Below are 25,780 nucleotides of genomic sequence, written 5' to 3'. Positions count from 1 at the left end.
CTCGTTTTTGCAGCGTTAGCATGCCCGCTTCTTCAAGCATTTCGGTAGGTGAGTCCGTTTGCCTAAACTTGTCATAAATGAATCGGACGGCTTTTCTTTGGACGCCTTCTACCTTCGCAATATGTTTTTTTTTGTGTGTAGGGGATCCAAACAATGTTCGCATATGCAACAACAGATCTCACGTACGTGTTGTAGCCTAACAGTTTAATTTCAGAAGGTGCTATCCGAGGGCATTTTCTCAGAAGAAATAGTCGGGGGCAGAAAAAACTGTTTGGGGGCTGTCGGCTCGGGGAAGGGAGGCGCGAGCTCAGGTGTGAGCCTGTTGATTGAAACCGAAGTACCGAGGTGGTACTCCAACTGCAAACGGGATAATAATCTTCTTTCATTGGTATAGGGTCCGGGTCACAGCATGAAAAAAATTAGTGGATCGACCGGGAGTGTCTGCCAACACGCCCAATGCGACGTTTCATGGATCGATTTCTTCTGCTCATTCAAAACCAAAGAAACAGTGAAACAGACTGAGTATACAACACGCAAATTAAATCAGAATATATGTACCAGCTGTTTTTGTGATGCAAAATAAAACATCTTGAAGAAAGCAGCTCATTGATAACAGGGCTGGGCTTATTTAGTAAGCCCCGAGCAAGTTCTTGATCGCCGGCAGATAAGCTTTGTATTCAAAACAATAGGCCCCTTGCGCTGTATGGTTGAGAGTCTCAATCATCCGGTCCCAGTATCCTGTATGACAAATGACAACATGGCTATACCGGAAAGAAACTTGGATTAACATGTTACGCACTCCTACCGAGCAAACGAGTAGGGGAGATTATACTGCAGTTTTGCGAGAATTGTTGTATACAGGTGTTGTTCTTAGAAGGAAAAACGATGCAATTTAGGTTGACTGCGGAAAAACGATTTAGTTGAGATTTTGCAGAAAAGCATCTGTTTGCATTTAATTACGTTTTATTCGGTTCTTCTCTTGATTTCGTAAAAAAAAATTCCAATGAGTACACTGTTTTGTAATACGAAGTATGAGCGCAGATCTTTCGACTCCTTAATTGATGTTGCGCTGCTAAACACGAAGTCGCGGGTTCGATTCCCGGCTGCGGCGGTCGCTTTTCTGATGGAGGCGAAAAGCAAAAACGCCCGTGTGTACGAGATTTCGGCGCACGTTAAAGATTCCCAGCTGGTCAAAGTTAATCCGGAGCCCTCCACTACGGCGCGCCTCATCGCCTGCGTTGCGTCGGTGCGTTAAAGCCTACAATCAATCCTTAATTGATGGTATTATATTGTTGCGATGAATGGACCTTTTTGCAGCACTGGTCCTCGTAGCGGCCGCCACGGCAAACTACAATGAAGTAAGGCATGCCCCTCAAAAAGTCCGGCTTTCGGACAACTCGTGCACAAAATATCCTGGTCCTGTAGTTCCTCCCGCACCCACCTGTCGCCCGAACCTTTCGCGTGAATGTCCTGGTAGCAGGTGCACGTTCCCGTGTGTAATCTGCAGAGGTCAAAACGTTCCTTTTTCTTTACTTTTTTCTGGTTTTCGCTTCTCCCTCGAAGCATGGTCAGCCTCAAACGTCCTTGCCCTTTTCCTTTGAAAGCCTATTTTGTGCACGTAAGAACTCACTGTGGAAAAAGAGAAAATAAAAACGTGCGGCGCTAGAAAGCATAGCCGCTCCTCAAGAAGCAAGCTGAGGGGCACCCGTTTGTTAATTTTGCCCGAGTCCACTGCCACGGAAGACGGAGAGGCTGCCCGCACATGCGCAGATTGCTACTGGAAAAATTTCCATTATGACTTTAAGTAAACCCGAAACCACAAACAACCACAACGGAAATCGAAACAGGCTGTTGAGTGAGCGTTCCAGAAACACCCTATTAGCATACATCCGGTTTCCCCTTTTCTAAGGCGAAATTTTGTTTCGAGGTCACTGCAAGCCCGCCCCGCTTAGTTCGTATTCATGTTTTCAGACTCTTAACTTTTGTAGTGCGCTTCGGAGGAAGGTTGAGTTGTTTACCCACTGAAAGCTATGTAGTTTGCAATGTTACTTGCACCTACTTTGATTCCACATGTGCAACCTTCATCTTACGAAATTTCGCTTACCCTTTTCAGATTCTTGCCTGCCACGCGAGAAGACTTTACCCCGACGTGAAGAAGGTGAGCCCTTTTTTAGCTCTAAAAATGAACAATCCACGCTGTCAAGTAGACCGTTTAAAGTATCTATAAAAAACATTTGTGTCTTCTTGGCACGCGCAGGGAACCGCGGGAAAGGAATGATAACATTGAGATACACAATGCTGTGAATCGAAATGTCAGCATTCACTTTCTATTGCCCATCAGGACTGCACTGAAGGCACTAACTCAACTGTTAGCCAGCGCTGTGTTTGCGTTATTTGGGTACACGCGCTACTTTTAGTGGTGTTTCGTCCCGTTATAATGCTGCATAAACCCGCCCATTTTGCTCTTTACGTAAGCAAAGCCCCAAAAATGCTCGATAGGCTTGGCTGAGAGGTCACACATAATTTAAGGGACTCCAAGGTAAACGTGCGAAAACATTTGGCGTTCCCACTAGTCTGGCCTCTGTGTAAAGTCCGACTTCGTAGACTACGTATTGTACTGGATTGTTTGTTTTACTACAGCTGGATCGTTTCACTGTCATGCGCACGGGCAGCGCTTATGCGATAGATGTCGGGGTTGCAGCTCCTAATTTGCAGCTCACTGGAATCACTCCGCATGTCCAGTGAAACCGAATGGCGTCGGAAGGGGGACAATCGAGGGATAAGTAGATGGGCAATTGAGTTCAGCATTTTAGTTAGTGGGTAAGGCGTTATGGTGGTGAGCACGAGGACGCAGGTTCGATTCCCGGCCGTGGCGGCCGGTTTTCTGATGGAGGCGAAACGCAAAAACGCCCCTGTGTTCGAGATTTCGGCGCACGTTGGAGATCACCATGTCGTCAAAATTGATCCTGAGCCATCCACTACGGCGCGCTCATCGCCTGCGTTGCATCGGCGCATTAAACCCTACAATCAATCAATCAATCAATCAATCAATCAATCAATCAATCAATCAATCAATCAATCAATCAATCAATCAATCAATCAATCAATCAATCAATCAATCAATCAATCAGAGTTCATCTTTTTATACCAGGAATGGAGTTGAGGCTGAATGAGTTATTTGAAGGGGAACATTTTGACAGACTTCTGTCTGGTTGGGAAGTTAATGAACTGAGATTTAATTATGCTCGAACCAATACATAGACAAAACCCAACGTTTCGAAGCCGGCTCGGCTTCTTCTTCAGGGGTGACCGGGGCCACGCTGCAGCTGCGTCTTATAGTCTCACTTTCGCTGGCCTGTTTTCGCATCACATAACCAGGCGAAAACCGCGAGCCAGTATGTTTTTTTTAGCTTATACAGTTCGAACCAAGATTTGCGTTCGGTCAAACTACACCGCTACAATGCGAAAGCAAAGAGGAAACTGCCTTGTGACTGCCATTCATCGCTTTTACGTGCGTTTATTTCTCAGTACAGCTGGGCGCTGCAGGTTTTGCTAATCCGTATGAACGGGCTGAATGAAGACGAAATGCTATTGAACTGGCGGGTAGCTTGAATGGGAAATTTCCCCGCTTTTTCAGCAATAAGGACAGGCCGGGCGATTCGTACCAAGGACGGGAGACGTCGATCAACATACCTTCGGAGGGTTAGGGGGAGAGAGGGGGGAGGGAATAGCAAGCACGGTTCAGTTTACAGAAGCACGGTAGAAGAAAAAAGCGACCTCAAACAAACAAGCAGGTTACGTGTTTCGGAGGAACCATAGGATGCAGCAGTGATATATTTTGTAGGCAAAATACTGTGCCTGAATACGAATTACACGTCACAAAAGGTGATTGTCCACTAAGCAGAACGTTTGTAGACGTAGAAAAAAGAAATTTCGGGCGCCTTCTTTCCTGGTGAGAGCGACGAAAACTTGACACTGAGATACTTCTACTTGATGCAGGGTGGGCTCCTAAGGCCAACTAACTTGGGCGCTGGAAGCTCCGTTTCTATGTTGAAGAAAAAAAGCTTCTTTTGTAATTCACCTGGATGCAGAACGGAACTGCTGCAATTTGCTGCCTTTATCGGTGAGGTTTGTGGTGGTTACAATGACGGCTAAATTTTTTTCTTGAGAGTCTTGCTTGGTACGAAAATTCTAGACTTGGAGGCATGGAAGTGTCCGGGAGAGGACTCAGTCCTGCAGTTGGCAGAAATAGGCTGTAGATAATGATGATCACAATGATACTTGGCCAGTCTGTGTAACATCCTTTCCAATTAAACGTGCCGTCTTCTACCTCCTGCAGGACGAGAAGGGGGAAATGAGCGTATCCTGTCGGTCCCCAGCTCATGCAGGACACGGCGGAAAGAAGTTCCAGGACACAGAGGCCCTGCGTCTGCGAAACGCGGTAGCTCGTCAGGTACGTCGCCGGCCGCAACATAAGTGAAACTGGTGTTCCTGTACAGAGAACACACAGCGGCGAATACATCTTACGCGCCATCGCCAAAACATCACCTTGGTTTTCTACGTTTTTTTTGCGAAATAACATGTAAAGATCGCCTTTAAGCATGCGTAATAATGACTGTATCAGAAAACAAATTATGCCATGATTTATCTATACGAAGGCTTATAGAATGGCGTAGTTCTAATTTTTACTGAAACGTAGAAAGTCCACTGTCTAAGTTGAAAACGTAGGCGTACTTCGCCCGTAATCATTATATGGCAGCATGAAGTCCCTTATACTTATACTATCACCTCCATGTCCATCATGCTCTCATTCGACTCCACAGTCTGTCGATGGGAAACGCAGTCGAGCAATCCGCGGGTGTGCCATTACTAGCGACTGCGAACCTGCCCCAGGTTGTGAAGGCATTTGTGGATGCTGGGGCCCAAGACGGCGTTTTAACTACAGCGATCGTATGCCCCTCTCATCCAGAAGCAAACCAAAACTGTGCATATGAAACACTCCGCACCTGGCCTTCTATGCTGGCGGAGCTTACAGCCATCCGGGACGGACTGCAAGCTCTCCTACCGGCACTTCTTGAAGCTCCTGGAAGTTTTACGGCACACATGTACACGGACTCAACGGCGGCCATACGGGATTTGCGACGTGTAGCCTCCAACTCGTCTGTCTCAAGAGACATTCATGACCTGCTGGACACGTGGCCCTGCCCTCTCCGACTGTCGTGGATACGGCGTAATACTATCACCGCTCATATTGCGGCGGATAGTTTCTGTCACGTTACGTCGGTTCCACGGCCCCTGCCCTTGCTGACAACTGACCCACATGACCAACTTGTCCAACTAAAGGAAGATCTGCGTCGCGCCACACGTGCTCTCATCCCACCGTGTGGAACAGACCTTCCCAGTGGGCTCGCTCGCTGGGAGGAGGTCCTGCTGCGTAGACTACGAGTTGGGGTGGCCCTCTCTCCTGTGGTAACCCGGGCGTGGCCACCGCGATACCATGCCCCGTTTTCCACGACCTGCCACTTCTGTACGGCTCCTGCCGAAGAAGCCGACACCAACCACCTGCTATGGACGTGCCCTTCACTGAGTGCAGCGAGATCCCGGCACCTTCGCGGCACAGGCCTGCATCCGGGGAGACCCCCCGATCTTCAGCGATGGCTGTGGGGGCCCCACCACCGCTGTCTTCTGGACTTCATCCGGGAAACGGGTGCAAACTTGTACCTGTAGGAACTTATGCCAAAGGGCATACTGTCGCAATTAAAAAAAAATCTCCATCATCACACCTACCACCCTCTCTATCTGGGCTCTTTTCCTCCCCACATCGTACACTCACAAGGCGGCAGTCCGTCCTCCTCCGACAGGTACAGACTAACACATTACCCACTGAATATCTCATTCATCGCTTTCACAACTTGGCACCCCTACTCGCTCGTTCTGCGGAGGTTACCCAAACATATTGCACACAATATGGGCCTGTGATCGACATCCAAAGTTGACTCGCATCCCAAATCCAACTCTGGCATCCTGTAAGGCATCCTGTAAGTAACTCGGGGGACGAATTGCAAAGCATGCTTTCCGCACTGGGCGAACACAGTAGAACCGTGGGCCTGAAAATTAATATGCAGAAAACTAAAGTAATGATCAATAATCTCGGGACAGCACAGCAGTTTGAGATAGGTGGCGAGGCAGTGGAAGTGGTAAGCGAATATATCTACTTAGGCCAAGTTGTGACCCCAGATCCCAACCATGAGGCAGAGATAATTAGAAGGATCAGAATGGGGTGGGGTGCATATGGCAGACATTCTCAGATAATGAATAGCAGCCTACCATTGTCGCTGAAGAAGAAAGTGTATGACAGCTGCATCTTACCGGTACTCACCTACGGGGCAGAAACTTGGAGGCTCACTAAGAGGGTTCAACTTAAATTGAGAACGACTCAGCGGGCAATGGAGCGGAAAATGATAGGTGTAACATTAAGGGACAAGAAGAGAGCGGAGTGGGTCAGAGAGCAAACTGGTGTTAAAGACATATTAGTAGAAATTAAGAAGAAGAAATGGACGTGGGCAGGGCTTGTAATGCGAAGGCAAGATAACCGCTGGTCATTAAGGGTAACAGAGTGGATCCCTAGAGAAGGCAAGCGTTGCAGGGGGCGGCAGAAAGTTAGATGGGCAGATGAGATCAAGAAGTTTGCGGGGATAAATTGGTCACAGTTGGCACAGGACCGAGGTAATTGGAGAATAATGGGAGAGGCCTTTGCCCTGCAGTGGGCGTAGATAGGCTGGTGATGATGATGATGATGATGATGATGATGAAGGCAAGTCTGGCTGACCCCAGCGCTGCGACACAGCTCCTGCTGACGTCCAGAGCGGAGGAAGCCACGGCCACAGCTTCCAAAGACGGCGCCCTGGACTAAGGGGGCTTAGGAAAATAAAGTTTCCTTCCTTCCTTCCTTCCTTCCTTCCTTCCTTCCTTCCTTCCTTCCTTCCTTCCTTCCTTCCTTCCCCTTACCCCAGCCCCACACAGAGTAGCAGGTCGGCTGTACATTCCGGCCGACCTCTCTGTGTTTTTCTTCCATTCATTAAATCTGTCTGTCTGTCTGTCTGTCTGTCTGTCTGTCTGTCTCTCTCTCTCTCTCTCTCTCTCTCTCTCTCTCTCTCTCTCTCTCTCTCTTTCTCTCTCTCTCTCCCTGCGCCACTGAAAGCTTTCCTATTATATAATTCGCAACTGCACAGTTGTTACACGCGACGAAATAAGTTCAAGGACTCTTCTTTGTTGGCGAAAATGAATGGGTGGAAACAAAAAACTCGATATAAAATAACCGGGCAGGGCGAAACCTTTACGGGCCCCCAAAACATTGACCACAATATTTTTTTCCCTGAACAAGTTTTGGCATTCCATTTGTATGGAATAGTTCAACGGGTGTGTTTCTTCGTTAATATTCAAAAGAAGTAACTCAACAAGTATTAGAACCACCAATACCCTTTATTAAGCTGTTGCCATGTTTGACATTCCTCGACAATCATAGCTTGTTTATCGTTTGTCACGGATTCTCGATAGCTGGCGTCCCACTAGAATTCTGCTTTATTTTAAAACGCGCGCGAGGCGGCAAGAAGCACACGTATGACGGCTAGCTTAAAAGCTATTTAAGGATATCATCGTCGCCAAAAGGTGTCTATCTAGTGTACACAATATCTGACGTGCTCTCTCTAGATTTGAGATGAAAGTTGTAAACAACTTTTTGTTTATACGGAACCAAAGTTAGAATTAATGCTGATAATTGTATATAACAAAATGTAAAAATGAATAAAATATGGTCATTGCTTGGGCTTTATTTGTAACATTTGTTTAAACATCCCCCCCCCCCCCCGTGTCCTGTGCATGTCTCACTGACGTACACGAAGTGACTCTTCATATTTCATTTCGGACAAGGCATTTCAATTGGCTGTCAGTTCGGCCGATTCTCCTGTACGAGCGGCATCCGCCAACATCACACCTTTCGGATTTGTGAGCTTTTGACTTCTCACCAGACTCGGACGTTTTGAAGCTAAGCGCACGCCCAGGTAGTTAGTCCCAATCGTGACACGATAAATTCTGCGTGGCCACAACGCGGCCGCACCTTTGCGACACGGGACACCAACTTTAGCTAGTCGGGTCAAGAGTTCCTAACAGTAAGAGTTCCTACTCTGGCCTTAACGGTCTTGAAATGACGCTGACAGTCCAGTGGTAGCCATGGGATCGTTGAACCAGTCGTCGTATATAGTTTTTGCGCATGGGGATCACACGGAAAAGCTAAATGGAGCTGGAGAGAACACTTTTAGGAGCAAAGCCCTTTAGGGGCTGGGGCTGTTGGCGTCTGTGGTCGTCGTCTTAATCGTTGTCTCATGTAGTCACGGCAGTAAAACACTGGGAAACTCGTTTATGCCTCGCGCTAGAACGTTAGGCGTCATAAAAACAAATCACCGTGACACTCGTTTACGCCTCGAGCTACAGAGCTTCGTGCTTCAAAGACAAGAGAGAGAGAGAGAGAGAGAGAGAGAGAGAGAGAGAGAGAAAATACTTTATTGAGCCCAAATGAGAAGACTGGTGAAAGACGAGAGTCTTTTATAGCAAAGCTGTATACCTGTACCCTCCACTGGTTTCATCTCCATTGAAAAAAAAAACAAAAAACGCCAAGGTACCAAGAATACACTTATACATTGCATGCTTCGCCCCTCCCAATGTTTCACTTTAGTGGAGATGGCCAGGGATTTTTAATCTCCTTTTCTGATATCGACACGGGCCTCTCACAGCTCTTAGTTTTCGCCTCTTATGAAGCCCTTTACCTTCCAATACAGCTCCAAAGGAAAGTGTTGTGTGAAGGAAACTAGATCCGCCAAAAGTAACAACCTTCTCGGTCGATGGCTAGACCTACGAAATCGTCAGATGTTTGTTTCGATTCTTTACATTTAAAAGTCCAGGGCTTTTTTCAACTCGCAGGTGGAGGAAGCCGTTTAAGATTGTTGCAAATGCTTAACCATGCCGCGCTTTCAGTGGTTGAACCCCCGCCACCTTTTCAGCGCATTTTGAGCTTGAGGCTCACAACTGATATTCGCGGTATTTTAAATATTCTACCGAATTATGATGATGATGACGACGATGATGATGACTATGCACGAATTTTAATGGCTCAAGGCCGATTGGATTGATTAAACTTTATTTAAGCCGGCAGAACGACGTTTTTACGCGCCGCGACGCGGGCCTCGGCGTCGTCCTGGTGGCTACTCATCCGAGACGTGAGCTCGCCGTTGCCGACTCGCGAGTCTCATGCCTTGCGAGCGCCCGCAGGACCTGCTGGACGGCCCAGTGTTGATTTTCGTAGGTGTAGCTCCTTGCGGCTTCTGCAAGCCGTGGCGGGATGGTTCTTGACCTCGCTTCCATTGGGCTCGTGACACAGTTCCATAAGATGTGTTTCTGGTCTGCAGTCTCCCTGCAGCAGAGCTGGCACACGGCAGTAGGGTATGCTTCCGGATACATTCGGTGCATCAGAGCCGGGGTGGGTAGGGACCCGGTTTGAAGCTGCCCTAGTAGCACTGCCTCCGCCCTGCTCAACCCCGGGTCCGGAGGTGGGAAGGTCCTCCGAGCCAGGCGGTAGGCTTTGGGGATTTCGCCATAGTCGGTCATTCGGTCCTTAGCACCAAACCACGTTGGACGGTCAGTTGCGGGGGCGCGGTTGGTGAGCTAGTGCTCGCGCCTCCGCGTGTGCCGTCTCGTTGTGGTTTGCGTTCTTACTCGACACGTCCTTGCCCGCATGCGCCGGGATCCACTTCACTCGAACCGTTCTTGGGCCTTCTAGACGTGCATTGCGTAGCACCTGCAAAGCTTCTTTGCAGATGCGTCCTTTGGCGTAGTTCCGAACTACGCAACTGAGCGCAAAGAGTGCTGAGGGCAAAGAGCGCAGAAGAGACAGCTCTTCCGAATAGTCTCAATGTACCGCCCGCTACGAAGGGGCGGGATTGGGAAAAGGGGAGAGGAAATAGTGATGATTCAAGGAAAAGGCCACCCTTTTTTTCTTTTCTGGCTTGCTGCAGCTTCGTAGCAACTGAACAAAATTCAAAATAGTCGCAGGTTGTGCTTTCGCTACTACATTTTACGATAATCCATTTTGTAATGTACTGGTGATATCCACAACGCACTAAGAAAAAAGTATTCGTTTATGCAGAGAACCCGGAAATGTTTGAACTCAGGAGCGGCTTGACAATCAGTGGCAACGGCAACTACGACGATGACGTTGATATCTTAGATTCGGCGCATCTCTTGCTCTGAGGCATGTTCCTCCTGCTTCGTCGTCGGCGGCGGCGGTGTCCGTCCGCAGCCCTCCTCCGTTCGCCTCTCCCACAGCTGTGTGCAACACTCTCACTCCGGCGCATCAGCATAACGACAGCTGGCGCGCTTGGTTGGCGCGCGATTCGCTGCGTTAACGCTGCGTTAACAGCTGCTCCGGTGCGCATGTGCGCGCATGCGCGACTCTCCTCCGCGGTCTCCTCTCCTTCAAGCGCTGTGAATATAAAGCGGGTATCGCGCTGGGTGGTGGCCGCTAAAACACGTGTACTCTCTCATTTCGCGTATGCATGTGCATGAAAATGTAAGATTGCCTCCATCGTCTCGTGTATGAGAACATCCGTATGTGGTGGAAGGCATCCTACGCGTTCACAATACGTTTCACGCGATGTAGAGAATCAACCCGATGGAAACGCCAATTGAACCCCCAGATGCGCCGCATCACACCGGGGTTCCCTCGCGGGGAGATGGAGGCAATTTTTTAAAGCCTTAGAACATGTCTTTCTCGATTTTCATTGTATTTTTGCTACTCGGAGTTCGTGCCCGCCAAACATACGCCTTTTAGCATTTTGGGGTTCTAGAAAACAGAGAGTATTTTCTTTCGGCATCTTAATAGTTTTTTAGGTAGGTTCGTCCTAGCTTTTCAACTAAATCTTTATTCAAACACCATTTATTTCAAACAACAGTTTTTATCCTCTAGAAAAATCTTACATCTAAAAATGCAGAGAAATATTGATTTGGTTACGGACGAGAAATCGTGCTATTTACGTGACAGTCGAAATGATGTCGCAAGCGCCTACACTCATGATACAATCGGAATTGGAAATAAAATTATGGGAAGGAATTTATTTAGTCCCCATTACAAAACTCTAGTACAATGTCAATAACAAGCTACAAGAGAAAAAGGAACAAGTCAACAACATAACCCTTGGCGGACAGGACGTGTGCTCTAGCAAAACGACTCATTGAGCGTCGCCCCTGGGACCACTGCAGCATATTTTTAAAGCGTAGCCTTCGTTGCCGAAACCCCCCGCCCCCCGCTCCAGCCAGGACCGTGTAACACACCCTGCATTTCCACAAAATTCAGATATCGCGGAAGTTCCACCTGTAATCGTTATAACAGCGTAAGGTAATTAGTCGCACGAAGTTTTGAAAAACTAAAAATAAAAATAAATTAAAAGATATTACGAAAAATGGCGAACCGTGTAACGCCCTGCATTTTTACAATAATGCAGATTTCGAGAAAGTTTCAGTATAATCTAAATTAAGATAATTGGTCGATCAAAATTTTGAAAAGCTAAAAAATAAGAAATAAAAAAAATTACGAGAAATGGCGAAGGGTATAAAACATGGCATCTCCAGTATAATGAAGATTTCGCAAAAGTTTCACCTGCAATCGTTATAATAGCGTAAATGGAGATGATTGGTGGAACGAAATTTCGAAAAACTAAAAAATAAGAAAGATATAAAAAAATTACGGAAAAAGGCGAACTGTATAACGCCCTGCGTTTCCGCAATAATGCTGACTTCGTGAAAGTCCGACCTGTAATCGTTGTAATAGCGTAAATGGGGACAATTGGCTGGACTAAATTCTCAAAAACTTACGAATAAAAAAATACAAAAATACTAACACTGGCGAACCGTGTAACGTCCTGCATTTCCACAAAAATGCAGATTTTGCAAAAGTTCCACTGTATCGTTATAATAGCGTAAATGGAGATAATTGGTCGAACAGGATTAAAAAAAAATATCTGCAAAGAACTCACACTCAAAATCAGCGGAATAAGAATGGTAGGCATTGTTAGACAATTCTCCTAAATTTGTGCTTCCCCCCACCGGGCGGGTGCCCTAACATCTGCACCAGCTTTACAAATAAAGATTTATTCATCATCATCATCATCTGCAGAATTTTTTTTTAGGTTTTGAGGCCCAACTGGCCCAGCTTTGCTTTGTCGCCTTGAACAAAAATAGCCGGTTTGACGCATAAATTTTATTCAACTTCAAGACAGTCAAGGAATCGGTTTTGAACAAAGACATCATCACGGCATGCGCTTTGAGGCCGAAGGGCGATAATTAACAGGCGATCGACTGCCTCCTGCTCATCGTGCACGCGTGGTCCGCTTCTTGCGATATACGGGACCGAATAACAAGTAGTAACGTGAATGGTTGACGGCTGTGATACGGTGCCGAGGCACCAGTTTGATACGTTTTTGGGAGACATTATGAAAAATAATCTAATATTTGAGTGGTCAATGTCGTTACACTGCTTTACCACGTGCGAGGGAAGTAAGGTTAACGTGATTTCAAGATCCGTTCGCCAAATGCACCCGTCCGGCGAGCAAATGGTGCTCGAAAAGGATTTTATAAAGTAATTCCGTTTGATACGTACAGGGCATGCCAAAAACAGTATACTTCACCACAGGTTCGCGCAGTGCTTTCTTCTTTACAATATAAATGTCACTTACTTTATCCTCTCCGTTTTCATCAGGTCGGGGAGTGCATTCGACGGCGTTCTACGGTGACTGAGGTAAGATGTCCAGAATTGTTTCTTTGTTGGTGGGTGGAGCCAACCCCGGAAACAACGTTGAAAATAACGTTGAAGACGTACATAATATCGGTGGGAAGGAGTTGTCCGTCTACAGAAGCATTAGCAAACATCATTGTTGAATTTCTTCGCAAGACTTTATGAAAGCCCGCCGAAGAGCACTTCGCGATCGCTGGCGGTTCTGTACATAAATTTGAGGTGGTGTCCGTTGCCCTGTAACTTCTCAGCGTCACCACGTACGCATAAATACAAAAGTCCCGCGATTGTCTGTACAGATAAATATCATTGTGTGGAGGAGGATAATAGCGGATGCGGGTTGTTCCAACTAAAAATTTCGCCATGGTCACACGACGCCATGCGAGTAGACACTGGGTAATGTTTGGAAGTCATTCCTCTTGATTGCCAAACACTTCTTCGCGAACACGTTAGCAGAATTGCTTTTGTGGTACCGCTGACGTTGGCACTATTGTGGCGGGGCTGCTTACGTCCACCCACTTCACAGCCACCATTAACACCCCAACATCTCCACCGCGCATCCGCACGTCGCCGTCGCTTTCCATTAGTAGCAACGTTCGCACCGTTTTTTGCGAAAACACTAAGTGCGTTCTCGCAAATAGGCACCCTTGGGTTCCCGGTACGCAACGTATGTTATGAAGTTCACTCTGGCCGACACATTTGACACGGAATTCAAGGAAGCGAGAAGGTGAACACAGGCCCTTGGCAAAGCACTGCAAACAGGGCTAGGGGGCGCGAACCATGACGTCGGTGGGTCATGACCAGAGCTCCTCACATTGGCGCGCCACCTCTTCGGGGTATTTTTCTCGTGATAGGGAGAAATGCGGCAAAAGCATATCTTCCGAGCTTGAACAGCTGTCTTCAAGACGATTTCGTTGGGCTCTTTTCATTATTGCAAAAGCCTTATTTATCGCCTTGTTTTTCGACGTTCACACAAGATGATCATCGGCACCTATCGTGTAAATATTCTTCTTGACTCATAAAAGAAATGTGGGTACATTGGAGCTCGCATGGCCATCGAGCGGTGGTCTCCATATAAGGAGGTGAGTTAAACCAGTAAAAAGGGCTATTGCTTCTGTAACGCCGAAATCTGCATTACCAAAATCCTGTGATCATGAGAAGCAGAAAAGCTTCAGTAATCAAATTTGGAGGCTCCATTCGGCCGGTTTTACGCATAAACAAGGAAATTGAAAAGAGGCAACATCTACAAGTACTGAATAATAACTGGATACTATTCAGTGAAGAATAGATGGCTTGGACGACGTCATTTTGAAGGGACGATGAATGCGCATGATTGATATAGTACTAAGACCGTCAGCCAGGGTGCTGTGCGTGGCCAGTGGTCTGGCTGGTCTGGCTGCAATGGCGCGCTGGCGCCCTACTCCCGACGGCGGTATTTCGTCCCAAAGAACTGTTTTTCTTTATGAAAATAAAAGAATGAATTGCTGGACGATTGATTCCGGTTCAATGCCGTAAATCAGCGCTCTACGTCGAAATTTGTAACCGAGGCAATTTATTAAGGCGGAGCATCCTTCGCCGAGTACCCCCACAGCCAGGACCGTGCAACGCCCTGCATTTTCACAAAAATGCAGGTATTGCGGGCGCGCCACCGGTAATCGTTATAATAGCGTAAATAAAGTTAACTGGTCGCACGAAGTTTTGGAAAAATAAAAAATAAAATAATAAAAATGACGGAAAACGACGAACCGTGTAACGCCCTGCATTTCCACAATAATGCAGATTCAGCGATAGTTCCTCCTGTAATCGTATAATAGCTTAAATGGAGACAGTTGGTCGAACGAAATTTTGAAAAACTGAAGAATTAGGGAAAATACAAAAAAAAATTACGAAAAATGGCGAATTGTGTAACGCCATGCATTTCCACAATAAGGCAGATTTCGCAGAAGTTCCACATTAATTGTTATAATAGCGTAAATGGCGATAATTGTTGGTCGGGCAGGATTTTGAAAAACCAAAAAAATGTGCTGTAAAGAACTTTAAAAACTGCTGTAAAGAACACTCGAGACAACCGGCATAAGAATGCTACGCATTAGTAGACAATTTTCTGAGTTTCTGAAGAATTTTTTTTATTATCCTAAATGCAATATTTGAATTCTATTTGTGTGCGCTTATGTATTCAGGCTAATCATCCAGGCTATACAAGAAGTACCTTTGCTGCTCAGGGGCAATGCAGTATAGACATCTCATTTGGGAGTTTCGCATGGTTTCGGGTATAGTCTGGGGGTCAGGTACGTTGTACGAGTGCTCACGTAGTATGCCTAATATATATGAAATACAAAATTTCTCTAAATTAATTCGGAATAATTACAGTGGAAACAATTGTAAATTGGTGAAGTACTATAACCAACAGAATGTTTTTGCGCTACATGTTTTCAGGAAGTGTTTTTACTCATTTGTTTACTTACTTTTACGAAAGTCTGTGCGCACTTAAACTTGCGCCAACCGAATGTTTCGCTTGTTAGGATAATGCTGTCCAGTGAGGTCCAACTGTTAAGTGGTAAGGTGTATTTGAAAAAAAAAAAAAACTGCTAGCGGTGATATTGGCCAATAAACGTACTACTGATCATCATCACCATCATCATCATCAGTAAAGCATGTTGGGATAGTTGGTTCCTCACACTTATTCTTAAAACTGCTCATACGGACGGGACAAGAAAAAAAAAAGTGACAGGACGGGCGCCCATCCTGCCTTTTCTCTTCCTCGCCCCGCCCGTATGCGCAGTTTTAGGTATAACTATCATCGTCATCATAATTTATTGTTTCCTTAAGAGCCCCTTCCGGGTTTTACATAAGGGGAGGGCAAGTAAAAAAATTCCACAATGGGTGATGGTAGATTGTACAGACATACACGTGTGGCCACTTCATAATGAAATGTCAGCAACATTTGCAAATACATATATACATGATAGAACTGCAACAATAAAAAAGAAACTAACAACTGTAATAATTTACGATTAACTGTTTGAATACTAAGGGGCCACGTTCGTTGACTATGGTTTCGTGCAGGTTATTACAATCTTCTATGGCTGTAGGTAAAAAAGATTGATTAAAAGCGTTAGTTGACCCATGTAGGCGCTGTATACTTAACGAGTTAAAGGGGCGACGCGATGACCGGGCAAGAGCGAGAGAGAGAGAGTGTTTATTAACATGAAAATATTTACAGGGCGAAGTTTTGCCTCTCGGTAGAGGGCACAGGTCTCGCCGGGGGAAAAAGGAGTGAGAGGGAATTGTTGATTAAGTATGATAACAGGCTATGTACAGACGGAGGACTGTATTCCGTTGTGAAGGGAAATTATAAAAAAAGTTCGTGTAAACGGCAGAGTCGAGAAAGTTTACGGCGGATTTTGAGGGCGGGGAGGTTCAGAGCGCGGGTTGTACTGTGAAGAAATAAATATAGCGGCACAATTCTGAATTGATTCAAGTGAATCGATCAAGCAATTTTGGTGAGGGCTCCAAATAGCCGATGCATGTGTCAGTTTAGTACGCGTGAAAGTTTCATTAGGCAGGTTTCGAATTTGGAGGGGACAGGAGGTTAGGGATTGTTTGATATAGCCAAGTGATTTAGCCGAGACTGCGGTTAGTTGTATGTGATTGGACCACGTTAGATTGCTTGATATGACTACGCCAAGGTATCGGTACGAGTCAGTCTGGGTTAAGAATTTAGATTACGAAATACTGGAAGGAAAAGTTACTGTGCTTGCACGAAACTTGCATGACTTGCATCAAGTTGCATGAGCCATCGTGAACACCATTTCTGTATGTTAGATAAGCCATTCTGAGGAATATATTGGTCAGTGCTACTTGAAATGCGGCGTAACGTACGCAGTCGTCTACGAACAGGGGATGGTTGATGAAATTTCGTCTGGAATGTCATTTAAATACTAGAACTAAAAGGGGCCCAAGTACGGGTCCTCGCGGAACACCGGATATTACATTGACGTAAGTTGATTGGTGATTCGCGGCAACAGTAAATTGGACCATATCAGTAAGGAAATTTTTAATCCAGGATATAATGAACGGGTCAACGCTGAGAGAGGAAAGTTTAGTTAGCAGAGGGCGATGGGTGACATGATCGAAGGCTTTTGAAAAGTCAAGGTATACTACATCGGTTTGAAAGGAGTAGTCTAAGTTGGAATGAAGATCGGTAGTAAATTCGTACAGCTGCGTCTCACACAAAAATCTCCGCCGGAACCCGTGCTGGTTACGAAAAAAGAAGGAATTTAGGTCCAAATGGGTTGCGATGTGAGTGTATTACGTGTTCTAGCAGCTTGCAAGCGATGCATGTTAGTGAGATTGGACGATAGTTTGAGGGGTCTGAACGGTTTCCGGATTTGGGTACAGGGGTAACCTTACTTATTTTCCAGTCTTTCGGAGTGACACCGGTGTCTAGAGATTGGTTAAAAATGATTTGTAAGATATGACTAGCGATTAGTTTTGTGCTTTTCAAAATTTTAGCGGGTATGTTATCTGGACCAGGGGCACTCGACAACTTAAGCTTGTCGATTATTTTCATGATTCCTTCGCTCGTAGCAGTAATAAGTGGCATATCTGGAAAGTTTCTATACGGCAGAGATGGAATGTTGGTGTCGGCTTCGTGAGTGAAGACAGTCGAAAAAGACTAATTCATGACATCGACGCAGTCAGAAGGAGCGACTACCGAACCATCAGGGTGTCCGCATTGTGCCTTATTATTTCACAGGCGGGCTTTATTTTGGTGACGAATACGGAAGAGAGATTAGGGTTCCCAGCGAGCGCGAGCGGAGCAGTCACCTTCTGATATTTAGGGGTTCTTTCTTAGGTAGTCGTGAATGTCAAGCTCATAAACTGCGCGCTGCACGAATGCTTGTGTGCCACTTTAAAACAGCCCGCTGCATACACAAGGTTTCGTTTTGCTTCATAACGACAACATCGGCCAATAAAAGGCATTGGCGGTGTGCATTTAATGTACGCTACGAGGTCCATATGGTGCACTTCTGGTTCGGGTTCATGGGCGAGTCACTGGCGCACTCCCAGAAAGTGGGGAAGCGGAAGGAGTTCCTCAGCGCTCCGTTGACGCGCTCGGGCGGGACGTGGAAGAGTGACTCCTCGGACTGCTCCTTGAGCCGCGCCGCATCCATCGTCTCGCACATTCCCTTGGTGTACAGGATGTAGAAGAGCTGCTTCACCGTGATGTTCAGGCCGGTCAGCAGGCCGTAGTCCTCGATGTTCACCTGCACAATGCGCCGCAATGGTTGGACATGCTAATCACTCACAGGACACATCTTTTGGGGGTCGTGTGGTGGAAAACGGTCGAAACACAACATTCTGGGTCAGTTAGGTTAGAGAAAATTCACTTCATTCATCATAATCCGGGTGTGTTATTTATAAGGCGTGCCAATCATGCTAACACAAATGAATGCCGTTGCACTAGCTAAATGTATTACGGTAGTTGTCTTGCAAATTTACCGTCTGCATTTTTACCTACCGGACGCCGGACCTCACTGGGCTCTCTTTAGGGAGCACGGTGAAAGCGTAGTAGGAACGTCCACAGGACGATACTACGTTCTATGAAGCTACCATAATAAACATTCGGAGCTGCTCAATGTGGAACTCTTAAAGGCCTTCTGACCGGTGACATACACAAGGGGTTTGTCTCATAACGATGACAGTTGGCGTCAGTGGCAGGTACAAAAAGCAAACCTTGGGACACACGGTATCATGTAGGTTGGGTGCCCACTCAACGCCTACGCAGGGCGGGGCACGGCTTTGGAGCTACACGTCAGTTTCCGTACGTGATTTCAATGTGAAAGCATTACGGCTTCCCTGACTTTACTTCCACATAACGTGTGTGCCAGGCTGGCTTCATAAAGCTGCCGAAATGCAGGTAAACCGCTGACAAGTTCGTAGCTTTTCAGTACGCAATTTCGAATGGCGTGTCAACTGGTCACATATTCATTCGAAGGGATTGGCGAATGACGATGACAATAACGGCAGAAGCTCACAACCGATTCACGATTTCCCGTTTTGGCAGCGACGGCAACATACCCACCCGCAAACACCCCCTGCTGCAGTCTGAGGCTTGAATGCCCCCCCCCCCTCTCCCCCACCCCCCAGGGCACAAAGTCAGCGAACGTTGTGCCCTGATTCGGTCGGCGTCTCTGGTAAATTGGCTAACACGGCATTTTCATTGTAGCATTATTAATACAAGCGAGAAAAACACGGGATGACAGAAGTGCAGAGGACCTGAGTGCACACCTAGGATCTGTGCACATTTCCAATCGTTCCCTGCTTTCTCGTGTTCAATAAATTCTGTGAATTGCATAAACCCCTAGAGTTCCGAGAATTAATGTTCTCCCCGGTCACTGCCGTTTCAAAGGCACGAGCAAGTTAAAAAAAACAAGCTGCACACTACAACAGTCTGCGCTTCACATAGTATTATTGCGAAGGGAGAGAAAACAGCAAAAAGAAGTATATATAGAAAAAAGTACAACGCTACACAGCACACACAAAATAGCTATCAGCACGTCGCACGGGTCAACAGAAAGACTCTCAGGACTGTGACGGAACAGCGATACTAGTAATCTTTTCCCTGTTATCCACTGCGCAGCGAATCGAGACAGCGTATACTCTTCGGAGAAAACCCACCAACGAACGCTGATTATAAAACAAAGAGGAGAAACAGGAACGCAATCGCAATGCCACAAAAAACCATCTGCGCGAAAAACGCAGAAAATGGCCACATTATTGTATCAATCACCCTGCGCTATCCGTGTAGTCATACGGCATGACATTTTCTTGTTTTGCGTCGCCATGTCTCTTTTCTTTAAAGAAAGCAGAACCAAGCCCATGATTATTCTTTACCCTCACTACAGTCATCGAAGCATTCGCTGTTTCGTGTCATTTTTCACAATTTTGTGATCCCTGCTGATGAAGCTACTGGGCAAAGTATGTGGAAACAACCTTAAGTCTGTACCCGCATAGCTTGTGTGACCCACTCGTAGGTTATTGGCGGGTGGCCTTCGTGCTAGTTGTCAGACAATGACCGATTTGAATTTTAGGCGAGCACACTCGTCGTAAGTGTACTTAGGTGGGCGCGTTTAACAGGAGTGTTATTTGCGCCAATGCTACTTTCTAAAATCGATTTTGGCAAGCACTTTCAGCACAGCAACCAGCGGCTTTAACTGATTTTCGTTCCTTTCTTCTCTTCACACCGGGCCCGCGTCTTCTCCGGCTCGTGAGGCCTTCAAAAGGTCGCGTGCGAGACGTGGCTTCGCATGGCCCTGCAGATATCACATGCTAAGCGCATGCATTTGCGGGCGCGATTTCTGTGCACATAAAGCTAATCCACTATATTCGTTGGTGCCATATGCACACACCGTAACGGACGAAAAGAAAGCAGAAATGTGCCCAAAAGTGTATTGTGTTCCTTATCCCCCACCCCCTGACGACAATATATGCTGGTCGGATGGCTGGTGACTGACCTGGTTCACGTGCTTGAGGAAGAGCTTGAAGGCCGGCAGCAGAGCCATGCTGTCCATCACGTCGAAGTGAGTCGTCTTGTCTGTGCGGATTCGGTCGACGGCCGCCGCCGCGTAGTGTCGCTGCAGGCACTTCTGCACGTCGTGGTAGCCGAGCTTGGTGTCAACGGACCAGGTGAGCTTGCCGGGCGGGAAGTTGGCGTGGTGAATGCCAGCAAAGAGGGCGGCAATAACCTTGGTCGCCACGCGAGGTAACTGGATTTAAAGCAGAATATGAACCATCCACGACGTTAGGGGGGAATATAAACAACGCACGGTTTCTGAGTATGGGTAGAAATTGCGATTTTAAGGGCAATGCTGGGTGCCCGAAAGGGAACAAAAGATGCGCTGGTTCAACTCAGGGAAGACATTCTCAATCGAGCCCATCACCGCTCCCTAAGAGCCATCCTTGTTCTGGACATCAGGGGGGCTTTCAAGAACGGGGCGCGCGCTGCAGTCCTACGCCCGCGTTCGGAACGGTTTACGAACCCTGGATATATGGCGACATTGTGGACCTCCTGTGGCCACAATTAACAGTGCTTGGAGTAAAGTATCTTCTCACACTTCAGCAACCTGGGATACAGTGAGACTTCTCACGGCTCACTACTATCCCCGTTGTTTTTCAAGATTCGATCGTCCCAAGCGACTCGACAAGGTTCCCAGTACAAAGCATGGCTGGCACACCAAATATATTACAATTGCTTTTGGTTTAGCATCGTCCGGTCGCCTCCTGCTCATTCTCCAGCTAGAGATAGGTACATGAAGGCAATATGGATTGTGTCCTTTCCTGTGTCTCGCAAATATCACTGCTCCTACTAGACAGACGGAGGGATACAGCCAAGGACTAGTATAGAATTCAAATTGAACGGGGTTGCAGCACCTTTTACTCGTGAAACCACTGCACCATACTCGCGCAGACAATGCAAATGGATACCAACAACACCGTCTTTGCGACAACCCGAAGTACTCATGGCACAAATCACACATGATTCTCCGATTCTTCAACAGACAGCGCGGCATGAAGGAGCAGGGCACAAATCGGCTCGCTCAAGCGTTTGTCCCCTCTCGAATAACGCACGTTACCCCTTGCACAGTACACCCCACTGCAGTCATCGAAAGAATTTACGCAGCCATTCCATAATACTAGAAGCATACTTTAGGAATTCCCAGGAGTAATCAATGGCCCACACGTTTAATTTCCCGTCCCGCAAATCTCCAGCTTCCAACTATGGCGAGAGGCGTTCGGTAGCTCTAGCCAGGTGATTCAGGAAGCCCTGGTATGCAGAGTTACCGAAGTCGCGGCTGGCCTTCGCACAGCTCAGTGACTGTGGATCGAATAAAAGTTTTTTTAAAGCGAAAGCTTTCTTAGTGAGAGCGACGGCGTCCCGTCAAAAACAAAAAGAAACGACAAAAACTAATGCATGTTCCCATAGACCGGTTTTGGGCCGAGAAAGTGTGATATATTCTCTGGGCAGGCGGCGCGCGTGTTAAACCGGGCTTCCACTGTGTCAAAAAGGTTACTTGAAAGTCGCAGAAAATGGAACGGTTCCAGATAAGACAATCCACACATTGATCATGAAGAAAGAGTACAATAGAATACCTGTGTCTCACAAACCACGCGTAGGTATAAAGTTAGATCGTTCGTAGATGCGTTTACTTAGCGCGCGAAAAATCATCGGACGTGTTCGTTCTTCGTTTGCGAATTGGGTCTTTAAAGGTTTGAAGGTCGATTGGACGCATTTTCAGCGAAGGTTATGACAAACTTTTTACACAGTTTTGATGTGAGAAATCATTCGCGCTGGTGAAATTTCTTGAGGAAGGGATGGTAAAGTCTCCCTCTTTCTCTCTCTCACTCAATCGCAGCATTCACAAGACGGCCGATGAGTCTATTCTGGCCCACCTCGCAGTCGATATACTAAAACTTGGCGTGTCCACTGCAGGACGACTGCGCTTCATAATCATCATCAGCAGCAGCCTATTTTATTATAACATTTTGAAGCGCCAAATATTCTGGCACGGGACGAAAAGTACAGACATGCGCTTCTTGCTGTAATTCTGTAGCGCACATCTCTGTCCTTATCGTTTCCTGTCTAAATATTCAGCGCTTCATGGGTTACCAACTGTTAAGTTCGGGCTCCGCATGTAATTAATGAAGGCCGCCGGTGGCTCATGTATTGGCGTCCCCTCCGCTGGTAGCTACGATCCGGTGTCCCTTTCATGTAGCCGCACGAACGCCAAGTTCGGAGCCGCGGAGAGCGTGTGTTGTGCCCGTCCTTTTGTGTGTCAAAAGACGGGGGCGATTAGCCTGAGTGCCTCTGTCGCGTCGGAGGTGGCTGGGTCATTCGGCATAACAAGCTGACGGGAAGCCAGATTATCGTATCTCTTAGTGTTGAAAGCGCGGGCGGTGTAAGTTTGGAAAATCTTCGACTCCGGCGGCGGCATTGGTCGTTGACGGGTCAATCGCCTCGGAGACCACCGAGTGGGCCTGAAGCGCGTCTTCCGGGGGGACTGGCGGCAGGCGGCGGCGCCCTTCGTCTGGGAGGGAATTAGCAACCCTATTGTCCCGCCGCGCGGGAGGCGCCGCGCGGAGGGAGGTCAGCCGCGCGGGGACCGCTCCGGGCCCTCGGCTTGGCTGTTGTTTGTCAGATGCCGCCCGCTGAACGTAATGGATGGTTCACTTTAGGCCGCAGATGTCCTGTATTTTCTGGCCGGGTGTAACAGCGTGCGTAGGAGACGCACTTTGAGTGCATAAGAGAGAGAGTTGGGTCACGCGACCGCAGGTGGGGACACATGTGTGATTGGCTGGTTCCTGTGGCCAATCAATTGGTTTCTATTAATTGTTTAAAGGGTTTTTCTCTCTTTCTTGTACGCCCCCTTTTTGGAGGCGGGGTTTTTGCTATCAAAACCGGAGTGTTGGGTTTTGTCGAGGGTCGGTCGAGAGGGGATCTAGTTCAGTATAGATCTCGGCCGAACAGGCTCTGCGGGCAGAGTGACAATGTAACCGTCACTCTGTCCTGATGTAGATACTTGGAGTAGTAATGTAAATAATGTAAATAAACCTAATATCCAGCAAGGAAGGCAGTCCTCATCCCTCACCCGCTCCAAGCATCGGTCGTCAGTCATCGGAGCGAGTCGAGATCGTCCTCTCGGCTCGCACATCAAAAGAACATCACTATTTCGCCTCCATCAGTTCGCCAAGAAGATGGAGAGGCGAAATTTCACTCCAACTAGCTCGAACCCACACGTTGCTAAGCCTATTTTATGTTCGCGGCGGGGTGGCAATGCCTCCCGTTGACTTTCAGCTGCTCCTACCTGAAACTCTCCGAATTCATTCTAATCCATAAACTTCACGTGTTTCTTCCTTCCACGAGTTATAGGTCTTCCGTTACTGCTAGTGCCTTCTCTCAGCAGCCACTCCGTTACACTGCTGGACCGCAGGTTTCCATGGCACCGCATTACATGTCCAGCCAAACTCCACTTCGTTCGCTTATTTTGAATCAGGACATTTTCCACCCCAGCTAGCTCCGTAATCCAAGGCGTTCGTGTCCTCTATTTAAGCGTTACTCCCATCATTATTCTTTCCACAGATCGTCGACTGTACGTAGCAACATAAAATGACACGTGCGGAGTTGCAAGCAACTACAGATCCTAGTATCGCAGGTCAAAAAGAACATTTACGCCCTAAACCATTCCAGAAATATACACACAGGCTACCTTGAAGCCATGGTCGAGGCACAGGACAAAATTTACCCGAAACACTTTACAGCATGCAGTTTTTACAGATGCTGCCCCATACCATTAAATTGAGGGCCGTGGCTGTGGCGGCCATGTCAAGACGTCGACCAGTCTCGCACTCAAGCCCGACTCCATCCAGGAACGAAAGCAAGTAGCCACCACCTTCGCCCTAACCCACGGCACGATCCTTACGGCGATCATCGAGTCTTAAGTGGCATGCAGAAGCTACGCAGCTGGCACAGTTTCTATAACAGCACAGCGTCTCCTCCGCAAAAATCCTCTTTCCCGCGGCCCGCACTGTCGATGAAATACACTACCCATTTTTGAGTCCGCGCCCTCCCCCAACCAGACCACGAGGGAGAGACGCTGTTCAACCCCAGTTTGGACCTTCCAGGAAAACACAATGTTACAGAGAACGTCGGAGGAGCTCCACTTTCACGGAACCGACATTGACTAACCGTTGGACAACACAGTGCGGCTACTGCAAACTAACATGTTTCCGGACACAATACAATTAAATCTACTCTTCCCTCTACACAATACTACCTGGAGCTCAGACTTTGCGGCAATATGTTCCCACTGTACTGCATATTATACGAGTGTGAACGAAGCACCGATCTTTCCCCTCTTTCCAGTCCTTCCCCTGAGGAGTTGTCCAGGCCAAGCCCGTCTGCATAAACAGTGCCACGAAGCAGAGGTATAATTTGAAGGAGGCCCCTGACGCCCTTCATCTGCGCACAAGCTGTCTTATTCGATAAGAAATCAAGTATATAAACAGTGCTAGTAAGTCACACCTTGTACGCCTGGGCTTAAAGGCAGCCTTAAAGTAACGTCAAGTACAATCCAAAGAAATTTGGGGCGTGGCGAACAACCCGTGTGCGTAATGGTCGTGGGTGAGGACGGCAGTGCCGCCTGCTTTTAAAGCGTTTGCTCAGAAGGGTGTGTGTATTGTTTTGTGATTGCTATAGCTGATATTCGTAGATGAACTCTCCGTAGGTAGCGTTCAAAATGCTATTAAGGTTTAATGCCGTGTTGCTCAGTGTTAGCGTAGGTAGACAAGAAAGGCAGCATAAGAGGATTCTCTCGACTCAGGTTGCTGCACCGTGGACGTCTTACCTGGGTATCATGGATCAAACATTTTTATGTAGCCCTATAGATCATACCGCGTACCACCCTCTAACGGAAAGAAAACACACTACTGTGGACTATGAGTCACAGATGTAACGGAAGAACGACGAAAGCGAGACCGCAGCCATGGCTGCCCGAAACGGGGATGAAAAAGGTAATGACGAGGGTAGTTTTTTCACGATTATGATCATGACTGGCGTGTACCCGGCGGGAGAGTAACCATCCTCCCGCGCCCGCGATAATCGATACGTGACATTGTGTTGTTCTGTCTATAAGGTCAATCATTGCAAAGCGGTCGGTGAATGCTATCCACTCTTTCGTTTCCAAAGGTGCTTGCGCCATCGTGCAGATCTCGCGACTGCCAAGGTAATGCGAACAACCAGACTGTCCATCCGGCTGCCTGAAAATACTGAGATTGCAGTCCTTCAGCCGTGCAGTTACTGTGGCGATGGCGATGTCTTGCGACTCCCAATATCTCGGTGAAAAGGCGGCTGTTGTGCAGTGTGTCTAACGATGCTGTCAT

The 25,780-nt window shown here is 47.3% G+C and overlaps 2 protein-coding genes across 2 annotated transcripts in view; one reads left to right on the top strand and one right to left on the bottom strand.

Moving 5' to 3' along the window:
- Positions 1–25,780, top strand: part of LOC144151836 (uncharacterized) — a 114,994-nt gene that overhangs the window by 44,949 nt on the left and 44,265 nt on the right. The window contains exons 10-12 of the mRNA XM_077683000.1: positions 2,114–2,158; positions 4,340–4,453; positions 12,806–12,844. Of these exons, the coding sequence (XP_077539126.1) occupies positions 2,114–2,158; positions 4,340–4,453; positions 12,806–12,844 (198 nt within the window). The remainder of the gene's footprint in view (positions 1–2,113; positions 2,159–4,339; positions 4,454–12,805; positions 12,845–25,780) is intronic.
- The window catches only part of LOC144152425 (neprilysin-like), a 42,151-nt gene continuing 34,027 nt past the window's right edge, over positions 17,657–25,780 (bottom strand). Inside the window, exons 6-7 of the mRNA XM_077683694.1 lie at positions 20,359–20,610; positions 17,657–18,108 (exon numbers count right to left, since the gene is read on the bottom strand). Coding sequence (XP_077539820.1) covers positions 17,848–18,108; positions 20,359–20,610 — 513 coding nt within the window. The 3' untranslated portion in view covers positions 17,657–17,847. The remainder of the gene's footprint in view (positions 18,109–20,358; positions 20,611–25,780) is intronic.

This window comes from Haemaphysalis longicornis, unplaced genomic scaffold (genome assembly GCF_048455015.1).
Source record: "Haemaphysalis longicornis isolate Haplotype H1 unplaced genomic scaffold, Haemaphysalis longicornis Haplotype H1 scaffold_9, whole genome shotgun sequence".
Taxonomy (NCBI): Eukaryota; Metazoa; Arthropoda; class Arachnida; order Ixodida; family Ixodidae; genus Haemaphysalis; species Haemaphysalis longicornis.
This window is presented reverse-complemented; position numbering and strand designations above follow the sequence as displayed.